The sequence below is a fragment of the Candoia aspera genome, chromosome 1 (genome assembly GCF_035149785.1).
Source record: "Candoia aspera isolate rCanAsp1 chromosome 1, rCanAsp1.hap2, whole genome shotgun sequence".
NCBI classification, from domain to species: domain Eukaryota; kingdom Metazoa; phylum Chordata; class Lepidosauria; order Squamata; family Boidae; genus Candoia; species Candoia aspera.
Genome location: NC_086153.1, coordinates 171,147,162 through 171,171,034, shown reverse-complemented (window position 1 = coordinate 171,171,034; position 23,873 = coordinate 171,147,162). Strand labels below are relative to the sequence as shown.

General features: G+C 38.7%; 1 protein-coding gene across 1 annotated transcript in view; it reads right to left on the bottom strand.

Annotated features, from left to right (window-relative positions):
* The window catches only part of ERBB4 (erb-b2 receptor tyrosine kinase 4), a 559,265-nt gene extending 535,629 nt beyond the window's left edge, over positions 1-23,636 (bottom strand). Inside the window, exons 1-2 of the mRNA XM_063303051.1 lie at positions 23,606-23,636; positions 21,999-22,150 (exon numbers count right to left, since the gene is read on the bottom strand). Of these exons, the coding sequence (XP_063159121.1) occupies positions 21,999-22,150; positions 23,606-23,636 (183 nt within the window). The remainder of the gene's footprint in view (positions 1-21,998; positions 22,151-23,605) is intronic.
* Between the last annotated feature and the right edge of the window lie 237 nt (positions 23,637-23,873).

The following is a 23,873-nucleotide window of genomic DNA, read 5'->3' as shown; positions in this document are numbered from 1 at the left end:
CAAGCTGCTTCTTCCAAAATGCCCCACCTGCAGTATTATTAAAAATATAGGAGCTCTTTGTATCTAGAACCACTGAATTTGAAGAGCCAATTGGACCACTGAGTCTAGTCTAGCTCAGTGTAGTAATCTTAATTAAAGCATCTCCAACTGATAGCTATCCAACATCTACTTATGCTTCAAAACATTCAGCAAAAGGGAACTCAAGACCTCCCACACTAATAGGTTCCACATTTGAATCAGAATTAGGAAATGTTTCCTGCCATTCAACTAGATTTTGCCTTCCTATAATTTATCTGCTGTACAGCTATAAACCTAAAAGTTGACACCAAAAATGGAACCAGATAACTGACAACAATTTAATAAAGGGCAAAAATCATACACACTCTCTCAATAATAGAAAATCATCTCAGCTATCTGTGTGACATCCTTTCAGTTAACTAAAGAAAGCAATGAAATTCCCTCCTCCCGCCTGTTAGTTTTGCTGACATTTTCCTCAGTCATATAGGGAACATCTTCACTGCTCTTCTTTGCATCTATTCCAATTTGTATAAATCCCTAAATTGTGGAGCTCAGACCTGGTCACAACATTCAAGGTGAGAATATGGAACACAGTGAATATAGAACAGGGTGAAAATACTATCTCCTGTGATTTGGAAACTATACTTCTATTTATGCAACCTAAGATTGCATTTGCCTTTTTGGCTGGTATGTGACACTACTGACTCACGTTCCACAATAATTTTATACCAAATGTACTATTCCAAGATCTTTTTCACAAGTACAACTGCTACATAACAGAACTTGGGAAGTGAGGTGTTATATGAGATGACTAACTCTAAGACAACTCACATAATAACTCACTCCAGTTTGATAAGCAGCTGTTTATTTTAATGTTTAATGTTGATGAGCATTCTTAGAGTAATGTTTTTAAACCTGTGTGGGATCAATGTAATACACAAGTCATCTTGCTAATACTTAACTGGCTTGCTAGTCAGAATATCAGGGACTTCACTGTCAAATGCTTTTTACAAATCAAGGTATATTATATTCAAAACCAATTTTCTACGGATCTGCAAGTGTACCTAATCAAAAACTGAGGTACAGTAGGTGCAGGATAACAGGACTTGTTCTTTACAAATTCATGCTGACTTCTAATAATCATTGCAATGTTTTTATTTTAAAGGGTTTACAGATTAATAGCTTGATTATCTTTTCTACAGATCTTCCCAGGGTTCCCAATGGTGGGATCTCTTTTTTCCCATCTTAAAAATAGGGACAGTATTTAATTTCTTCCAGTCATCTGATACTTCACCCATTCATCAAGATCTCAGAGTTAACAAATAAAGTCCATCAGCAAGTTCCACTGGTACCCTAGGTTGCAATCTGACTGTTCTAAGATTTGAATTCATTCAAGATCAATAGGTATTCATTGAATATACAGTATTGTCATCAAGACTGAGCTGGAATCCTATTTATTCAACCAGCTCTTCACAGTTGCCAGGTTGAAGGCATATTCTGTTTTCAGCAAAGACTAAGCTAAAATAAGAGATGATTAGTTCTGCCTTTTCTTTTTCACGTTACTGTTCTGCATATCCATTGAGTAGGTGACATAATGTTTCTTTCCCTCTTATTCTGAGGCTCTCTGATGAAGCCTGTTAGTGTCCTTCACTAATCTCATCTTATTTTGACCTTCCGTTTCTCCTGGCACTATCTCTAGAAATCTGGGCTGGTAGTACATATTCTTCCTTGGTGACCTGTCCTCTCTTTCTGCAGCCACTCAGTGTTTGTTTTGTTTTCAGATTTTCTCTAAGCTTTTTGTGCAGCCATTCTGGTTTTTTCCTCTTGTTTTTGTCTTTGGAATCAGTTGTAAATCCTTTTCTACAAATTCCGACCTTCTCATTTTCTCATTAGGTTCTCTAGTAAGAGGATCTTACTTATTATTGCTCTGAGTTTATTAAGATTTGATTTCTTGAAGTCTGTGGTAGATACGGGCTTACAATTTCTCAGCTCTTGTTTTCCTTAAAAACAAGAACTCCATTACATGATGAAGTTTTCCCCAACTTCTCACTACTTCTACCTTTGTTCACTCTGTATTTTTTATTGACTATGATCAAGTCAAGTATAGCCAACTCCCCGTAATAGGAATTCATGCATCTGCAACCAGAAAGTTCAAGCTCATCTTTTAAATGTTGTATACTCCTAGCATTATATAGATAATGATGGCCACACCTGCTTGTAACTACATGTATGGTTTTCTGCATAGTCATGTATGCATTCACTCATATAGTTCTAAGTTTGTGTTATAACTTTTTCAAGCTGAAGGAATTTTAGACAAGAAGTAGATGTTCATCCAGAGTTCTCACTCAATGCACAAATGGCCAGGCTCAAATGATCCTACTTCGGACATATTCTGCAAAGACCTAGCTCTCTGGAGAAGGCTTTAATGCTGGCAAAGATGGAAGGAAAGAGAAGAAGAGGACAACCAATAACAAGGTGGATGGACTCAGTCACAGTGGTGATGGGTGCACCATTGTGGTCCCTAAGAGTAGACACTGCCATGGTGGCATATAATCAATCAATCCATCTTAATTCCAAAGGATTTACAGAGCAATCTTGGAAGTTATGCCTACTAGCATAGCCATGTATGGTGTCAGCCCCACTGGGTAGACCAGACTATAAAATCAACTCCAGAGGATGTCTACAACTACTTTTATTGAGATTGACTATAATAACAGAATCTTTCACATCTGATTTTGCTGCAACCTCTTCCTCCTCCTTATAGTTCAGTGAATTAGGGAGGTGTCTGAGCTGTTTCCAAATGTTATCTGGACATTCTTGACTTAAAAAATACTTTAGCCCCTGTTGCCTTGGCAACAGAGTCTGCATATCTTCATCAGGATCACCTTCCTTACTCTCTACATATGGTAATGTACAGATGAATTCCAAATAATCCATAGTTATAGATGAGTAACATGCTTTTTTATTGTAGTCTCTGAGCATTATACAATATGGGTGAGTGAGTAGTGAGCTTATCTGAAAAGGTGGTGGGATAGGTGACCATGATTTTCATGTCACAACAGAGGACAGCACTCCTCTGTTAGATAAGGCTTTGGCTGAGACTGAAAATTAAGTCTATAATTCCTGAAAAAGGTCAACATTTCAGACTAATATGGCCATCTTACATAAATCTGGAAGAGCCATACTTGGAAGAAAGCTGAAGATGATGAAACAATATAGCTTTTAGCATACTGTATTTTACAGCTAATGTTTTGCTGGCTATTAACACAAAAAGATGGTAATTAAGCCAGTGGTCAAACCTTTGTGAGGAAATCATTTCATCGATAAACTAGGAATCATAACATAGCTTAGTGCATGTTGAATACAAAGCTAGAGCCTAGCAGATATCCAGTCAATGAAGAGAATAATCCAGATCAGAACCTGGAAAAGTAAAACAAAAAAAAAATGTAGGCAAACATTTTATTATTTATTTATTTGTCACAACCCATCGGTATTTAGGCAGTACAACCTTATCAGCATCGAAATGTATGTATGAAAGACTTTACAGGTAGGTAAATAAAGATATGCTTTCACAGGGCTATTCTTCATGGGCACATTAATGTGCATTTCTCAAGTCTTGGAGTCAGCAAAAAAATATGCCAGCATAAATTGCACTGCCCTGATGGCCAAGCTCTAATCTGCCTTAGTAACAAAACTTGAGAGTCATCCAGTCCTTAAAACTTTACTGTGGGACCAATTACTTTTCCTTAAAGTGTGCTGGAGCAAAGCTTGGACAAGTGTGCAGGACTGAAACTTCAACTACTTTCAGCTTGCCTGAGTGGTAGATTACTGGTGTGGAAGAAGCTCTATGATGGTAACCTGAAGTACTTCAGACATGGTCAACGTACGACCAAATATATAGCCTGACTGACAAATCAGTGGCATTTAGGATGGGCCCAGGATAAAGTGGGAGTTCTGTTGCTGCACCATGCAAGTTTTTCCCACTTCATTCTGTACCTCTTCTTTTTTTTTAACTGGCTTTCCTGTCACTTGGGCTACAAGGGAAACTGGCAGAAATCTTATCAGATGCCCCCAAAAGATAAATGCTGCCAGGGAATGGCAGTACTGGGAGCATGTGGCTGCAGCTTGCAATCCCAGAATGTATACAAAATGGCACTGAAATAGGCAAAATTGTGCCTTCCCCAAAAGTAATAAAAACAGTCAAAAATGGCCATACAAAACCGCTTGTTAACAGAAGGAGCAGAAAACATGTAATACACTCATTTGAGACAGAACCAGTAACCCATCTCTTGCCCAGTTTAAAGTGAACAGTGGTCCGAAAAAAATGCAGTTTTGATTTTTCATTTTTGTGATTAAATGATTTGTTTTGATAGAAATAATGTTACTAAGGTTTAAATATTGGTAAGAGATTATATTTGTAAATTTATATCTGTACTGGAGAAAGTCGGAAGTCACTTTCTGTTTCTGTTTTGTCTATTTGCACTTTTATAGTTTTTTCTTTTTTCTTTAGTCCTATATTCTAACTTCTCTATATATTCTATTTTGTATTTTAGCTATACTTTGAAAATTAATAAAGTTCTTATAAAGTGAACAGCGGTCCCTCTCCTTCCCTTTTTAAAGCAAGGTATACTAATAGTCTGAAAGATTGCCAAACATGTATTTAATCACAAGTTGAGTGATCTGCCAGAAGACCAGTATATCAATGTATGTAGAGTTCACATAAAGTCTAAATGGCATTTTATGAAGCATGGGTTAGACATTAAGCAATTAGATACCTACATGGAAACCAGATGTCCTGCAGCCTCACATCATGTAGGATGGTGCCTGCAGTAGCCTCATCTGGCCAATAGGAGCTTGGTGGAAGCCAGTCCTTGACTGTGATGTCACCAAGATCATGAATGAGGTGTCATAAATTGTTTGTACTCCAAACAATTGTGCTGGGAGAAAACTGAAAACATAACTTTAAAACTGGAACAGCTAAGGACAGACATAGACGACTTCTAAGGATATATCATGAGATCACATAATCTAAAAAGCAGGGGTGTGTTTTCAAACCTTGTGAATAGCATATGGAGATGAGCCCACTGAGAGATCAAGTACTTACCAGTTAATATGGAAAGAAGTTCTTGTGAAGCAAGACATTTACTTGCTTTTCAGAATGGTCCTTAAATGTTAATGCTGAAATAGTTTGTTAAGCAAAATGGAACAGAAAACTTTCAGTTTCTCTGAATCAATCAGGATTCAGTCGCATCACTGTCTTTGATATGGAATATTGCTAAAGCATTTATCCAAGGTCGCACTACTACATACACTTCATACAAAAACAAGCAACAATTAGCTAAAGTTACATTGTCTGAAGAGAAAGTAAATAGTCATTTTCACTTCATATATACCATCCATCCTGGACTGATACATCTTTTCTCTCGATGAAATACAAATTACAGGTAGTCCTCGTTTAGCAACTGTCTCATTTAGTGACTGTTCGCCATTATCACGGTGATGAAAAAGTAACTTTATGACCAATCCTCTCATTTATGACCTTTGCAGGTCTGTAAAGCAAAGGAAAGCTGAAGTAAGATCATAAATACAGTCGCGGTTTCACTTAGAGACTGCTTTGCTTAATGATCAAGTTGCTAACCCAATTGTGGTTGCTAAATGAGGATTAACAAATTTATGCTTTTAAAACACATTTTATTATATTACAAGGCAACAATATCGGGAAAAAGGAGATAAATCTAAGCTTCTATTGGCTTTCCAACTCAAGCCATATAACGTTATATTGCTATATAATGTTATAATTAAGATATAGATGGGAATATATGTCCAGATTCCAGCCTCATTAATAATTAATGTTTTTGATTTTTATTCTAAATTTTTTATTCTACTGTTTATAATATTAATTCTTCAGCAACCAAAGATAAGATAGATTCCTCTTTATAGAAAATGAGCTTACTGCATTTGTCACAGGATCAAGTTAGTATTCTTACTTTGCCTGTTTTCCTTCAATAAATTATCATTACAATGAAGTTGGGGAAGACTCCTGGTGAAGATGGTTTTCTAGTTGGAATGAAATGTCTATTGTCTCCTATTTCACTAGAGATTTATAGCAAAGCTTTTTCAATTTGTTCATGTTTCTTTCTCCTTTTCTTTTTAATTTGGCATTAATAAACCTTTACCGTATAATTAAAAAATCCAAAATACCAATGGAATTAAAGTTGGAGGGCACAGCATGAGATTTTATCATATGCTGAAATTTTATATTTTATAAATAGACCAGAAATTTCTGTTCTTAATTTTATGTCATTAATGGGTAAGTTTGGGATCCTACCTGCTTAACTCTGTAAACTGGAGTAATCAGACTTGATGCCACGGGCTCACTGTAACTATTTAGAAAAGTATAAAGATTTAGGTTTCAGCTGTATTTGAATTCCTTCATTTATTTTGCGGTAAGAATTTCCAGGAACCTTTCTCATCTGATAAATGTGAACTTACCTTGTTTTGACATGGGTGAAAGAAGTTCTAGACAGAGTGTTTAGAATTCCCTTGAGTATCTGGGCTAAAATAAATATGATTATGTTGAATGTAATGTCAAGGCTGATTTATATGCTGAGGAGCCTCCCCATCTTTATTCCAGCACATCATTTTAAAACAATTAGAAGATAATGAATACATCTATTTTATGTAGCCAAAATATCCATTCACAAGAGGAAACAATCTGGAAGCTTGAAAGAGCTTCAGGTTTTGTAGAAGTGCAAGTTTTCAGAATATTGGGAGTATCCATATTCCAGTTTGGATCTTAATTTGTAGCAGGGGGAAGAATGCAAAATCAGGAGTACAGAGGAGTAGAAATGAAGATTCTGCAAGAGGATTTAGCGAATTGGCGAGTATCCTGATGTTTGTTGCAGCTTCCACTTACCAATATGACCTTGGAAAGTAATAAACCAAGATGCAGGTTTTATGCATATAAACTAGAGTTTAAATTTGGCCTAACTTCAAGCAGATGAGTAAAATCAGAGGGAGCAAAGCTGTATGAGGAGGATAAAAGGGAAGTGGAGACAGTGAGGGAAGAGCAAGAGCAACGCATAGATCGCCCATTGGAATGTGCCACTCAGGGGGACAAAAATGCTGGTTCAGTTGAGTTTCTGTTTCTCTTCCATAAGTAAACTCTCAAACTGTATTACCAGTGAATCTCAGTCTTTGGTTTTCAAAAAACTGAAAACTGATATCCTCTTGGTGTTACAGCCATCTTTTTTCTACTGATAATTCCACTGGCATCTCATTGGAACTGGATATTATTTTATCTAAACCTATTAAAAAGAGTCTAATGAAACAAAGGGGTGATAATTTTCAGTATAAAAGCAGCTGCCCTGTTGAGATTTGACTATTATTTCTGGGCTGAACTGAATAGTTAACAAGGGAATGCGTATCAACAGAGTCATTCTTTAGTGCTAGAGCACAGTTGTGGTAACCTCAGGCTGAAGCGACATTCAGCAATAGATCTAATTGACGGGATGGCTCTTTTCAGCTAATGGTTTGTTAAAATGGATGGAGTTCAGCCTGGCCTCAATTATGGATGCTAGCATTTTCAGAAAACCAGATATGGCTATCAGCAAAATAAAATAGGAGTGCTACTGCTGATGATCTGATGTTGTATCAAAACTTCTAAGAAAGCAGAGATTCAGACTGTAAACCTTTTGGTTATTTAGCAGCGTTCTGTGCTTGTTTTAAACACGATATCCCATACTATAATGATACCCTCCGTACGTTTCTTCAGAAGAAAGCCACATGTTGAGGCTTATTCTCAGATAAGTAGGAAGAGGCATGCAATGTGACAGTCATATGCTTCTCTTTTTAAAAGTAAGACCTACTGGATTCAATCGGGCTTCTTTTCACATTGACACAGTATATTAGTAGGAAATCGGTAACCCTAAACTCTCTTATGAAGGAGTGCCATTATCTAATAGAATGACAGAATAGAAAGGGGTCCGTTAGGCCACTGAGTCCCTGTTCAGTGCGGGAATCTAAATTAAGTATTCCAAACAGGCAGCTATTTAGTACACATCCAGTGAACATTATCCATCCTCTCCCTGCCTGTCTGGTTTGGGTTTCCTAAGTGAATACATTTGCATTTGTCTTTGTTAAATTTCATTCTGTTGCTCTGAGATCATTTATCCGTTCTATCAAGCTCAATTTGGGTTTTATTTCTGCTTTCTAGGGTATTAGTTATCCCAAGCAATTTTGTGTTACCTGCAGGTCTGACAAGCATCCTCACCACCATTTCATACAAATAATTTATGAAAATACGGAATGGTAGAGAAATCCGAACTGATCCTTATGGCATCCCATTTGATATTTCTCTACAATTTGATTGGAAATCATTGATGGACATTCTCGGAGTATGATTTTCATGCCAGCTATGTACTATTTAATTGTCATGCTTTCAGCTCATACTTTACTGGATTTCTAATCAACATGTCTAGGTGAAAAAAATAAGATAGGTTTCTCAGGCTTTTTCCCCCCTACAAATCCACAATGACCTCTGTTATAGGTAGTCCTCGACTTACAAACACAATAGGGACTGGAAAATCAATCATTAAGTGATACGGTCATTAAGTGAGGCATCACATGACCATACCCAATTTCACAACATTTTTGTGGCAGTCGTTAAGTGGATCATGTGGTCATTAAGTGAATCATGTGGTTCCCCATTGATTTTGCTCATGTGACCCCGGGATGCTGCAACTGCTGTAAATACATGCTGGTTGCCAAGCACCCGAATTCTGATCATGTGACCACAGGGATGCTGCGATGGTCATAAGTGCAAAGACCTAAGTCACTTTTTTCAAAGCTGTTGTAACTTCATATGGTTGCTAAACAAATGGTCATAAGTTGAGGACTACCTGTAATTTCCTAACATATTGTTTTCAAGGTACTTACAGTTCGCCCTATGATCTGCTCTAGAATTTCCCCAGGTATTGATGTCAACATAACTGGCAGCTATTATTATTATTATTATTCCAATAAAAATTATTATAAAAATTATTACAATAAAAACAGTTAAAAACATACAACACAGATGGGCAGCCTGGACTAAAACAATCATAACAATAATAAATCAGACCAGGGCCACACAAACTCATTAACCCCAGGCCTAGTAGTTTATTGGTTGTTCCTTCTTTCCCATTTTGGACATTCCTCTCCTCCGGCATTTCAGCAGTTCTCCATTATTTGTGAAAAATAATACATAAGGGTTTGGCCTTACATCAGCTAGTTCCTTCAGTCTCTAAGATGCAATTCACCTGTCTGGAAGATTAAAAGAGGTATTCCCTCACTGTATTTCCGTCAGTCTTAAGCTTCTAACTTATCCCTTCATCCAGCTCTTCACAATTTCTTGGTGAAACACATTTATCTTGTTGTTGTTGGAAAAGAGTGAATCAAAATTGGAACTGAGTAGCTCTGCTTTTCCTTTTTTTTTTTTTTAACTTGTTCCCATTTTGCCTCCTTCATATAGAGCAGCTACTATACTCATTCTTTGTGACCTGCCCCATTTCCTTTTACTGTGCTTGTCCTTTTTGGTTTTCATATTTTCAGTAAGATTTTGCATGGTTACCCTGGCTTTTCCCACAGTCTTTTTTTTCCCTTCTCACTGGAATTATTTCCAATTGTGTTTTCATTATCCTGTTTAGACCTACTTAAAAAAAACACTAACGTTTACATTGGAAGTTCTAAATTTTCAAAGCCTTCCTGCAGGTATCCACAACAGAAACCTTTAAAATTGATCTGGTAGAGCAAAAACCGGTTCACTGAGTCTTCCACTCTCAGCCACCCCTGGTGCTTTCCTGATGCCTTTACAATTAAAGGCTTTATCTTCTATTTCTTTCAGTATTGTTCCAAGACACTAAATCAATAAATTACAATGCAACCTGATTCAGCCCTTTGAATAGCAGCCATCAAGAGGGGCAAATTTGATTTTTTTGAGACTTTGCACATGACAGGGACAGAAATTGTCCAAGGCAGAATAAAACATTATTCTATTCTGTTATGGTTACCACCCCCATAGGTCTGCTTTTCTCTATGATTCTGTGTTTCTTTTACTCTTAAAGATATAAGCTTTAATCCCTGGAGTGAAAAAGCAGACAGGAAGAAGGATATGCAGAAACAAGCCTTAATGACCCCTACGACTCCCCTGAGCAAATGCCATCAATATATACCATGAAATGTTATTTTTTGGATTCTTAATTAAGGTTGTGACCAGCTTTTAAAATTCATTACACTCATCACTGAAGCCAAATCTTAATATCTGACCATCAAGTCTCCAAGGGAGCTATGCACTTGGCTTTACAACCTAATAAATCCATTTTCAATTTAGGTGCATTTGCTGTTAAAGCTTTGGGTGCTTTATAAACTATACTATTTATAGTAAAATAAGGCTTAACATTTTGGGGGGGAAAGCATTAAGATATACATTCCAATGGGTGCTACAACTTTTGTGTTTCTTCACCTTTAGTGCTGCAGTACCTGCTCTGGAAATATTTAATTCTATGACAGTGTCCTGACATTTCTCACTCAGCCGGAGTAAGGACAATCCCTGGGGAGTGATTCTTGAGAGAGCTTCAAAATTTTCAGTGTTGTGTCAGAGGCCCAACAGTTTTAAACAGTACTTATTAATATCCAGTACATGCAAAGAGTGCTGAAGTGCAATGAATAAGATCACGAGGAAAAAGTTTCTTGTTTCAATAAGGGCTGGATCAATGAATTAATTTATTGCTGGCTATTCTCTCCCATATTTGGGACGCGGTGGCGCTGCGGGTTAAACCGCTGAGCTGTCGATCAGAAGGTCGGCGGTTCGAAACCGCGCGGCGGGGTGAGCTCCCGTTGCTCGTCCCAGCTTCTGCACACCAAGCAGTTCGAAAACATGCAAATGTGAGTAGATTAATTGGTACCGCTTCGGCGGGAAGGTAACGGCGTTCCGTGAGTCATGCTGGCCACATGACCCGGAAGTGTCCTATGGACAACGCCGGCTCCAAGGCTTAGAAACGGAGATGAGCACCGCCCCCTAGAGTCGGACTCGACTGGACTTTACGTCAAGGGAAACCTTTACCTTTTATTCTCTCCCATAACATAATTCTGTTTTGTTTTCTCATGTGATAAAGTATTTTCATGCCTTAAACTATAAATTTTAAATGCTTAGACTTTTGTTACATACTCTACTTTTGTTACATACTCTACTCCTTATAAAATGTCCAGAAGCTTCAAGTGGTGCAAAATACAGTAGCTAGCTACTAACTACTGTAATGCATAGTATAATAAGCATTTTGCCCCAGTATTGAATGACACAGTTCCTGATTAGTTGCTTTTCCAGCTATAATCAAACTGTACTGTAACATTCAGAAAAGGGCAAAATCCAGCAGGCAGGTAACTTCAGATCCACTCAGTTGAAAAGATAAAGTTCAGGTTTATCCATACAGGAAATATGTTGATGCCCAGATTAAACAACTCACTCAAGCAATCATCCAGTGACACAACAGACCTTTTGTCACTGCAGCTACAATACTGGCTTTCTGTGACTGTACTACTTTGATCTCCTGCTTCCTTGGCTAATAAACATGACAGAATTCCAAAAACACTCAAAGCTTTCATCATTCATTTTTAAGACAGACAGACAGACATCCTTGACACTGACTTTCTTACGGATAATTCTCATGTTGGGTTTATACATGGACTCTTGACAAATGGAGCTGCCAGGTGAGTAATTCCAATTTTAGAGAATAACCCTGTCCAGTACAATTATGACAATGAGATGCAGAAAATGAGATCTGCCACTGAATACTCTGCTAGAAGAGGAACAGCTATTCATGAGATTCAAAGATTGTGCCAAAGTAAACATAAATTGTGCATATACTTTATGTAACTGCCTGATTTAGACTGAACAATCACAGAGCAGCAAATTTGCAACTGGTATAATGATAGGGATTATACCTATCAGACAGGCAGAAGGCTTGACTGAGCAGTCTCATACAACTCCCTGGAGGAATACAGTTAAGAGTGAGATCTTGCCTTGTAGTCAGGATGCAGCACCAGTGGTGTCAATTCAGGTTGAAGTGCAGTTCAAAGATCCAGAGCCAGAGGTCTACAGATTCCAGTCCAGGCTCATAGCCAAAAGAGACAAGAGATAGGGCTACAAGGCAGAGAGCCAGTGGTACATAGGTCTGGGAAAAATGGAGCAAGGCAGCAGCAGAGAAACAAGAGATGTCTGTTAAGCTGGAGTCCAAACATCAGAAAATTCCACAGCCAAGTTGTCAAGCCAGAAATCTGAGCCGGAATGACAGGAATGCAGGGCCAAAGTTGAAGCACTGTTTCCAATGGAGAGCAAAGATCTGGAGGCTATTCTAGGTACAGCTCATTTAGAGGTGGTCCTTGCTTCTGAAATAGTTGTGCTGATCACCTTTGCTCACTCCTTCAAAGCTGCAAATGCATTTTGGGACTAGGTGCTTTGCCAGGATCTGGACCCTCATTATCGGAATCTGTCCTCACCTGATCCTGCTCGTGGTCCCCCTGATCTACTCCATGTGATTGACTGCCTCAGATCAGGCCCTTCAGCCTCTTAGTGAGAGTAGACTAGAACAGTAGCTGACCTCCAGCTTTTCATAAGGAATAAAGATCTTTCTAAGTGAAATCCAAGTGGTTTTTGTTTCCTGAGTTTTCAAGCTTCACAGAACGTAATAGATTTCCTCTTAATAGATTTTGGGGGGGGGGCGGCGCAGGGGGAAAAGGGAGCACCTGACTGTGAATCTGAAGTAGGCATTCATCCTCTATCCTTCCTAGATTATATAGCCAATGTGTCCCATCCCCCACCACAACCCTGAATTTTTGGGAGGGATGTCCTGATTTTGGATGAACTGCTTAGGCTAGGAACTGGACTGCCAGAAAACCTCACTCTGGGGTAGATGAATTTCCCTTCTCTCCTGATTCTGTAGCAAGGGATCCTGAGGGGGACATTTCTTATCAGCAGGTTGTCTCTGTCTGAAGTGAGAGAGACAAGGGGGAGATCCTGGAGGGAAAAGTAGTGTTAGAATTCATTATTTGATTGATAAAAAATTAGAGATGATCCAAATGATTAGCAGACAGTCTGTTCCCAAAAGTTCCAAAAGCAAGGCCCAATCTGCCCTACCTCCTCCCCATTTTCTAGCCCCCTTCACTGTAAAAGCCTGAGAAAAACAGTCAAGGATGTTCCTACCACCTTCTACAGACTCAGTGGTAGAAGACATTACAAGAGGTGCTATATGTAATATCAAGAAAGGACAATGTATTATTGATTGGTGACTAGAATGCAAATGAATAATATTTTATTACATTAATGCAACACACAGATTAACAGCACTTTGCAAAAAGCATTTACTGTTTTATGCCAATAGTTGCTTCAAGCAACATACATTCAGGCTCTACACATGGACATCACTGGATGGACAACATCAACAGCAAAACAGGTTACAAAAAGGGAAACAGAGGATGGAGGAATTTAATCCAGTCAGCAAATACAATTCCAGGTATACATTAATATTGGTGTCAAATATTTGGGCTAAATATCAAAAATTAAAGAGAATAGCTTGTGACAGCACCATATGAAACAGAAATATATAAGAACACAAGATGAATGTGAGGAACATATTTAATATGTTCAAATTATGCAAAAATGAACCTGAAGAGCTATGGGGAAAAAGATGGTGAAACTCAAAACAGAAAAATATTCCCCAAATGTAAAGAGGATATTATGCAAGTGGCTTTCAAAACAAACGGTTATGATAACAAGGAAAAGACAGGGGATGGAAGCCTTGAGCAATAAGAAGGATATATGAGAAGTAAATGCAGACTACCAAGGTCAGTCAAGAAAGAACAGGGAAAGAGCTCATTCAAGGAAGTCAACAAATAAAGGAATGTAACAAGAAAAGGAAAATGAGAAATATTTTGAATACAGTCAGAGACATCATGGAAAATGTACAGCTTATACAGGAATGCTCAAGTATAATTATAATCATGGAAAATATCTTTTAGGGACAAATTAAGTTAAAGAAAGTTGGAAAGACTATACTGAAACCCTTTAAAATTAGTTTATATAATGATAAACAACTGTAAAGAGACAGTATATTCAGAAACCAACTCCACTAGAAAATGAGGTATGACAGGCAACAGACCAGCTATCAAATAGGAAAGCACTAGGTGTAAATGAAATAGTCTCTGAACTGCAGAAGAGGCTGTTAAAATTCTAACAGCTCTGCGTCAACTAACTTGGAATAAGACTGTGTGGCCTAATGTTTGAGAAAAACGAATGCATATATCTATATTGCAGAAGGAAAATAGAAAATTGACAAACTAATGAGCTTTTGGACTAATTCCTCAGCTGCAACTAGGTAAGTGTGCTCCTCTCAGTTTCAAGAAAATACTCTGTACTAACTGAAGATTCCATGATGACATCTCATGAGAAAAAACATGACAGCAGTTAATCAACGAAGTTACAAAATCTTAACAAAGACATCAAACAATTAGATGACCTACACAGCTGAATATCATTTAATTATTTTTTGTCATAAGGTTGTCAGACTCTTCTTTTTGAAAAAAAACACTCATTTTGCCTCTTTTTCCTTCTAATCAGTATTTTCCAAGGGCACCACTCTATTTTCTTATATTTTACTTCAAATATACTGTTTCCCCAAGCTGCTGTGGGAAATAGTTCCACAGCACATATGTTAGCTATGCCCCTCTTCCCCATCAACAAAGTCATGTTCTTGAAGGACTTGCATAGAATTCGTGTTTACAATAACATAGGAACTGGAGGGAGGAAATGGGAAAAAGTGAATTTGATGAAAATGACTGGAAATGACTGAAAATGTTCTATGGCAAAGAAGTCACAGCAATGTTATTTTGGGAAAATCACTGATAAACAGTCCACAAAATTAGGAAGCAGTTGCAGGAGCTGACTTGCTCTTAATCCCCCTCAATGCAACTAGAAATACAAGATTAGCTCACAGATTTTGGAAGTCAGCTTGCACTTTGGTTGGTCTGCATTTTTTTTGGAGATCTGATGAGAGGCATTGGATATCACTGTCAATCACAGTCCTTTACACTGTGTATCTGTAATGCTTGGCCTGTAATTGTCAACAAATTAAAATATAAAATATCACAAGACTCTAGGAACCTTCTTCCAAAGGAAACTCAAACCAGGTAAAGGCTGTTCCTACAGAAATTCTTGCCCTGTGGCCAATTTGGAGTGCAAATAAAAGTATGATTGAGTTGGCGACATGTTGGTGGCCAATACATGTTACCTCTACAACTCCATCTGGAACACCCAGATGACTCCCGCCTGCTCCATTCAAAACCTGCTTTTTCTATAAAGCCTCTGATAGAGTCTTTGATTAAGTTGCATCCTCTACTGAATTGCTGAACTGAATGAAAAATATTCCCCTTGTTGTCATCTTCCTTCTATCCTGTTGCCTTTTTACGTCTAATAAGGCTCTGCAAAGTTGTGAAGGGATACCTGCCGGATATGGGACGGAAACAGCATTGGTCGCACTTATGGATGATCTCTGGCAGGAGCAGGATGGGGGCAGTGCATCCATCCTTGCTCTTCTTGACCTCTTAGTGGCTTTCAATACCATCGACCACGGTACCCTTTTGGGTGACTCAGGGAGTTGGGGGTGGGCGGCGTGGTTCTGCACTGGTTCACCTCCTTCCTCCAGGGCCGGTCCCAATCGGTGTGGATAGGGAGTGAGAGATCCGACCCACGGCCCCTCCTTTGCAGGGTGCTGCAAGGTTCCATACTCTCTCTGCTCCTTTTCAACATCTACATGAAACCACTGGGTGAGATCATCCGTCACCACGGGATGAGGTATCATCAATATGCTGATGATACCCAATTATACATCTCCATCCTGGGTGATGTGATGCTGTGACCACCCTCTCTCAGTGTCTGGAGGCTGTGGGGGGCTGGTTGGGGAACAACAGACTTCAGCTGAACCCTGGCAAGATGGAGAGGCTGTGGGTTAATGGCTTCTCTATATCCAGGAATTTATCATCTTTGGTTCTGGATGAGGTTGCACTGCCCCAGACAGACCCGGTGCAGAATCTGGGGGTCCTCCTGGACTCAGGACTCCTGCTCAAAGAGCAGGTGGCAGCTGTGGCCAGGAGGGCCTTTGCTCAACTTTGTGTTGTACACTAGTTACACCCTTTCCTGGATTGGGAGGCCCTCCGAACAGTCTCTCATGCCCTAGTCATCTCCCATACAGACTACTGCAATGCGCTCTACGTGGGGCTACCCTTGAAGAGTGTCCAGAAGCTACAGCTGGTCCAGAATGTAGGCAATTTTAGGTGCCCCAAGATTGGCACATGTAACACTTTTGCTGCGAGAGCTGCATTGGGTACCAGTTTGCTTCCAGGTCCAATTCAAGGTGTTGGTTATTACCTTTAAGCCCTACATGGCATGGGGCCAGGTTTCCTGAGGGACCATCTCATCCCCATTATATCACCCCATCCCACCTGGTCATGCAGAGAGGGCATGTTACGGACCCCGTCTGGAAGAGAATTCAATCTGGCGGGGTCCAGGAAGCAGGCCTTCTCGGCAGTGGCTCCTGCCCTTTGGAACACTCTTCCCCCAGAGGTGAGGCCAGCCCACTGTCTTCTGACCTTCTGGAAAAAGTTGAAGACCTGGCTCTGCCATCTTGCGTGGGGCAGGAAGGGGCGTAGTCATTCTTGGGGATGGCTGGCGCCTTAATGTGGTCCTCATATATACATGAATTGAATTAGAACTTTTATCTGCTATCTAGATTCTATTTTAAATTTATATTTTGTATTTATGTTTATGTTTTTATGTATTATTGTGGTTTTATTGTATTTTAATTTTTTAGCTTTATTGCAAACCACCCAGAGTCGGGGGGAGATGGGCGGTGGCGAAATTTGATAAATAAATATAAATAAAAAAAATTAAAAAAAAATATTTCCCTTTGACTAAGAAACAAACAAAGCACCCCCTTGAGCTTACTTTGTGAAGCACTGTGGTCCTCTTGCTTCAAAGAGAGAAGCAAAACAACCAAGTTGCTTCCAGTTGCTCTGCTTTAGACCTCTTTCTCTGCTACATGGCAAGGCTGAAAGAAGCCACCCTCAGTGGACACCCTGGAGAAGGCTGAGAAAAGACTTCTCTCAAACGGTATATCAAAGAGGCTTAAGGCAATCAAAGTGCTTCAATGAATTGAATCAGGTCTCCCTTTCCCTTTGTGTAGTGAATCACATCATCTCCACAGTACAGATCACTACAGAGTAATTGGGTGAGTTGCTTCACCCAAACTTAATATTTAGTTCCTCACAGCAAATGCCTGTCCAGTGCTGCATTCTCTAAAGCAGTGTTTCTTAAAGTGTGGTCTGAGGACCCCTGGGGGTCACCCAAGGCCCTCTCAGGGAAATCAAAATTATTTGCCAGATATTGAAGATACTTGCAAATGTCACTCTTCTCATTATTACTTTTTATTTGTTAAAAAAATATAGGGTTTTTTCATGAAAAATATTTTATGTTAATATCTGATGGGTTAATATTGTTATTTTTACATGATACAATAAATAATATTTATTTTAATTTTAATTTTAATTTTAATACAGTAAATATCAATAAATATAACCTATACAAACAAAAGGTCTTTTGGGGTCCCCCATAGTTTTTAAAAGTGGCGAGGGGTCCTGAGAGAAAAAAGTTTAAGAAACACTGATCTAAAGCATTGTACACACTTATGACTTCACTATAGTTGTAAATTATTATTATAGTTGTTTTTGGAGCCCATTTCATATCAGGAGAACATGCGCCTAGAAAGAATAAGATTAATTTTCCAAGTTCAAAGTAACAATCGGTTTGATCTTTTTTTAAAAAACTGGGTCACTGAAGCATTTTTTAAAACAATGAAATAAGCATCCTTAGGCTAATGAATGTCAAATGATTACCATAAACATGCTACCTTTTACTTATTTTTCCCCTCCCTTCAAGTATGTGTTTTCCTTGGTTGTTTTTCTTTATATGCTAATGGATATAATTTATCACATTAACTGGAGATGCTATTTTTGCTGAGACATCTGTGAGGGGGCAATCTCAGGTAAAAATAAACAAAAAGATGTATTATTTAGGAACCATTGCTAGCAAAAACGAACATAGTGAGAATCTATAGATTTGCCACCTGCTGCTCATGTTTCTTTAAGTTTATCAACCTCAAAATACACTCAGCATTTTGTATTTTGTCATTTCAGATCAGTAAAACTACAAGGAACAGCAGAGGACTCTGTTTTTAAAAAATAAATTCTCTCAAGGCCTGATATTGATTAGAAACATGTCTGGGAGCCATTCTATATATACAAGCATATATGTACAAGTTAGTCATCCACTTATTTTTCTGGAGGCCCATTACGAGTTTTGACAAGTAAGAGGTGATCAACCCCCATTCTTTTACCACTGGCATCATCTTCTCTTACCCTTTGTCTTTATGTTGCCTGAGCCAGGACAACTGGAATATTTCAAGTGTGTGTGCGTGTGCGTGTGCATGTATTATGTGTATAAATCAAATCTGGCAAAAGCCCAGATTATAAAGTAAAGTTCGGCAATCCTAAAATCCTCTGGAGTTCCACTGAGCTACAGATAATGGATTCCTGGCAGCTATCCTGCTAGCATTGTTAACAAAAAAACCAAAAAAAACCCTATGATGTGGGTTAGTGACTAGGGAGGGAAAAAACATGGAGTGCTAAATTCTGTGATTGCTACGATTACTCTAATTGTCATTCGGGCCATGACAGACCACAATTGAGTCTCCCAATTGTAATGTCTTAGGTAGCAAAACCACAGTAGGAAGGCATAAAAACATCAATTGTACAAATTGGTCCATAGTGCCACCTGACCATTACCCTGTTTCTTATCCTAGGCATTTTCTGCATTGACCAAGCTAGGGTTGGAGAAACATTCCTGAGCAATCTCAGCATTCCTCTCCCTTCAAACTTTTGTGTTATAATCCCTCTCAGTTCAGGCATGTTTCATCTTGGACAATATTGCTGAAAATAATAACAGATGTCTATAGCAGAATGATTAACAAGGGCAGCTGCTATAACTCTCAGGTATTTCTCATTTTCTGGATCCAGCTGAGCGAACTGTTTCGCTCCCTCTGGGAGCCTAATATAAAACTTATCTAGATTTTCATCTGGCTGCTGCTGAATTGTATGGAATTGTGACCTGTTGATTGGTTTTGGGGCAAGCTTTCCATGACAACCAAGAGAACTTCTATACTTTGTTCATAGTTGTACAATCCCCTTGGGCATCATAATTCCACAGGCGGTTTTCTTTGGGCATGGCAATCTCTTCTGTTTTTCTGCTACCTTGGCAGTAGCATCAAACCCTTTAGCTTTCTCATCAGCAATTAATAAAGCATCCAGGAGTTCACCTATGTCTGCCTAGATGGGTTTGTGAGTTCTAATCATGGTCCGGACTTTTCTAATGACTCTAGCTGCATCTTGGCAGAAAGAAGGGATAGACTGTTGCCAAAGGACAATATTCCCTGCAGTGAAAGGACTGTGGATGCAGACTTGATGGGTCTGGAGACATCTTTGTCCATCCACATAAGGAATGTGTTGAGTCCTCAACGGGGCCATAATGGCTTTCTCATCCAACCAATTTGGTACATTCCCCATTCCAGCCAGTATTCATTATCTGCAACTTGATGGCAAAGAGTACATGTATGCTTTTATTCATCCCCAGCTGAACTAGCACCCATCCTTGTCTCCAGGTCTGTAAAAAACTGTACTAACACAGTTCCTCTGGGTGGCTTACTGGCTCTTCCGCCCATTTTTCCTGAGCTTCAACCACACGGAAAGCTCCTTCACACAATCCCTACAGACACTCTGGTATTCCTCTGTTGTTTTCCTATTTCAATGTGTCAATAGCTTTGCCTAGGCAAAGAAGAGGGGATGGCTGAGGAACAGTCCAAACTCAGCCCTGGTTTATGGCAGGAAAACACAAAGGGAAAGTATTCACACCCTCACTCAGTGGGCTAACCCCTGCATGCAGTTTTATAGATATATCTACACTGGACACTTACGGACAAATGTCCCAACTACATTAACTGCTACGCTGGGATCACCTCCCTGACCAAGAGACCCAGATAGGCGAATTCACCTTGATGCTGGCAGGGTCTTGGTCTGAGGTGGTGTTCCTTGGCAGTGAGCAGAATGTTGCAATGGTATGTGTCATCCCAGTGGAGTCACCACAGTGGTTGAAAAAAAAACCCTGACACAACCTCAGAAACTTTTTCAGTCACATAAGCGATGAGTTCGGGACCATTCCTCTATTCAGTCAAGACGCGGTTTTAAAAGTCTCTAAAATTCTTTATTAAGAGTCTGCAGAGTCTGGTCAAGCACACAAAAACTCATTAAACAGTGTTTCTCTGAGGCAAGACATTTAGCTTTTATATTAAGACATTATAGTACACAATAAAGGTATGTGTTTCACACGGTTGGTTAGTAGAAGAAACTTACCATATATTGTTAGTAGCTTACTTATTCTCTCATTCCTTATTTGCTTAGACCACACATGCACATTAGTTACCTTGGAATTCCCCAAATTCCTGAGTATGCATTGTACTAGGCTACACATTAGCCTTGGCTAGAGTTCAGCTGAAGGTTAAGATTTTAAAATTTTTCACACTAGCTAGTCTAGCCTAGCAGAAAAGGCCAGTGAGTTAGTTCAGCCTTGTGTTTCCATCACAATTCCCAACAATAAGTTCCATCACATTTTTTAAAAAGGCATCATTATTTTTTATGAACATCTTTACCTGAGCACATTCCTGTCTCTGCAACATAACTGAAATTTGGCAAAAACATTCCACAAAGATGTTATCTTCACAATACAGTATGTTCATCATATTGTGATTCAAAATAACAGAATCACACCAAATATTCAAGCAGAATCACTTAGTAGTTCTTGCACTAGTTTCTGCACAATGCTGCACATTTGTTTCCTAATAAAGTTCTGGCTTGCCTAAAAGTTTCACCTTGTTCTGCTGAAACAAAAGTCACAACCATTTCCCCTTGCAAGATTATAGGAGAAAAAAAGCTCTTTCTTCTTCCCCCAAACCATGGTCCAGATCCATTCACTTTGTCAAAACAGACATGCTCTGGAGTTTAAATAAAGTAGTTTTGAATTGATAAAGCACCAGTGGCATGTATAATTAGCATAATCTTCTACCAAATCCATCATACAGTAAAATACATTTATATTCTTTGAAATGGTACATACTTTTAAACTTTAAGGTGCCCTAATTTTGTATGGAAAACAAAATCATAAGCCTTCAGTTCTCTTTTATGTGATATTTGCTCGTTTCTTTATTTTCTGTCAATATACCCTGACCACCAGCAACAGCATATAACACATTGAGGAAGCAAACAATCATTTCTATACATAAGATAGCTTCTTTTTTACCATGCCATGGAATTTTTTTTCATCTAGCCCCTGAAGTATTGCTAAGAAAACACAGGGAAACAACCTGGAGCTTCCCTTCATATGGAAAGTGTATTTATTCTGTTTCCTAACCACAGACACTTCTGGTTGGTGATGAAATTACCCATGCTAATTCCACAAGGCTTGCTTGCTTGCTTATTTATTTATTTATCAAATTTGTTGCCACCCATCTCCTCCCACCAGAGGGACTTTATTTATTTACAACATTTAGTGGGTAGCCAACTCTAAAGCAACTGGGAGGCTTACATTAAAAATAGAAAATGCAAGATCAGTCTAAGCAGAGACCATGGCAGGACGCAAGAAAAAGGAACAGGAGCACCACTAGTAAGATCACTCTATCACACCATCCACAAATCTCTCTAAAGCCATAATCTCCACATAGACTCAGACCGTCAATGTCTGAGCAAATGTCTGCTTACTTGTGTTTTAAAGGAATGGAGACATCACTTACCCGTAAAAAGGAGAGATCTCGGTTATGTTCAATGCTAGTGATTTCTAGATTGCCCATTACCACCTCACAGTTCTCATAGTATTTTCGTAGTGTACGATATTGTTGCTCAAGGTCAGACAAAGAGCTCAATTTGTTCTCAGTGCCGGCACAAACTGTAAAAAAAAGAGGGGGGAGAATGGGAATGATGAATCAGACCTAATATAAATGTGAGCCCCAAAATTCATGTAATTGTCTAAAGTTAAATGGCAATTGGTACCCATATAAAAGATATTCCGGCCAATTAATTTAGGCATATACAAAATATTTCATGTCCGCAGTGGTTTTCTTACTCTCCTAATTTTTTACCATTCACTGCTATATGCCACATTAAGAAAATTATTTGAAACTCCACCAGGTTTGCAAAAGTGGAGCACTCAGAATAGATAAGGTGGAATTCTGAACAAAAATAAGAAAAGCATTCAGGCGAATAACCGCAATGAAATTCAGAAGTGCATATAGGGTTTAGAAGAAGCTAAAGCTATGGTTTCACGGGACATATTTCAGTGCAGCATGGGCTTGTCATTATCGCCTATATCTTTTATTTTTCATCTATAATTTATTGAATTTATTACACTGCCAACTACCAAGGTCTCTTGCATTCTTCAAACTTAAATCAAAACGAAAACCAGAAATATTAAAAACAAATATTTTAATCGCTGCCTTGAGTTAAATATAAAAAAGGTGGAATACAAATCTAATAATAATTTCCTCTCTTTTGTTGATATTGCCTTTCAGTTTAAGCTTACCTATGTACAAGAAAGATATAAAAATCTGTATCAAAATGCTGTCCGGGGTGAGGGCCTAGCAAGTAAAGACAGAGATTCCTGTGCTACCCTTCTCCTAATTCCAGAATTTAAATTAAAGTATCATTGCTTTTCACCCTATCTGCAAGTGTTGCTAATTTTCTTAACCTAGGCCAATCTCTAAATTTTACTGATTGGATAAAGTGATTGGGAGTATGTTGAATTCTGATGGAAGCAGCGCATTTGACCAACTTCAAATTGGCTATAGGGCTGAGACTGCGTTTTTTGGCTTGGTAGAAGATCTTTGTCTGAGGATCAACAGAGGAAATATATTCTAAATCTCTCAGTAGTTTTCCTTCTGGATTACCTGAGATCTGAGGAAATGAGATATTTATTTATAGTGGTTGCATTACTATTTCTTGATTAGAATTCAAATAATAGTGCTCGGAATTTGCTGCGCTTTGAAACAGGAGCTATTGTATGGTATTCCTCATTGCTCCAGTTGGTTTTTCAACTGCTATGTGAAACTGCTTGGAGACCATTAGGAGACTTGGAGTCTAGTGCTGAACATGGAATAATAAACTGAAATCGAATGAGACAAGACAGAAGTGCTCATTTTGAATGGGTCACAACCCATGAAGGGTGGTATTTCTCCTTGTTCTGAATGGAGTCATACTGTCTCAGAAGTAACAGGTACAGAATTTGAATTGAAATCTCTGTTTCCCAGGTTGAGGTAACAGCCTGTAGTGCATTTCATCAGCTTCAGTTGATTTGCCGACTGCATCCCTTCTTGACAGAAAATGACCTTAAAACTCTGTTAGTAACCTTTAGGCTTGACAAGTGTAACAGACGCCATGTGCCTTTTGGTCTACTTAAAAACTGGTACAGAATGCAGTGTCTCTGAAAGGACCTGTACTAATAGCACGACCTTGGCTTCCAATTGGTTTCCATGCAAAATATGCTGGGTGATTATCTTGAAGGTACTAAATGTCTTGGGCCCAAGAAACTGGAGAAAATGTCTCTTACTAGATGATCCTTCCAACCCACTTATTATCACTGATAAAATTTGTATAGCCTTGCAGTGACTCAGGAT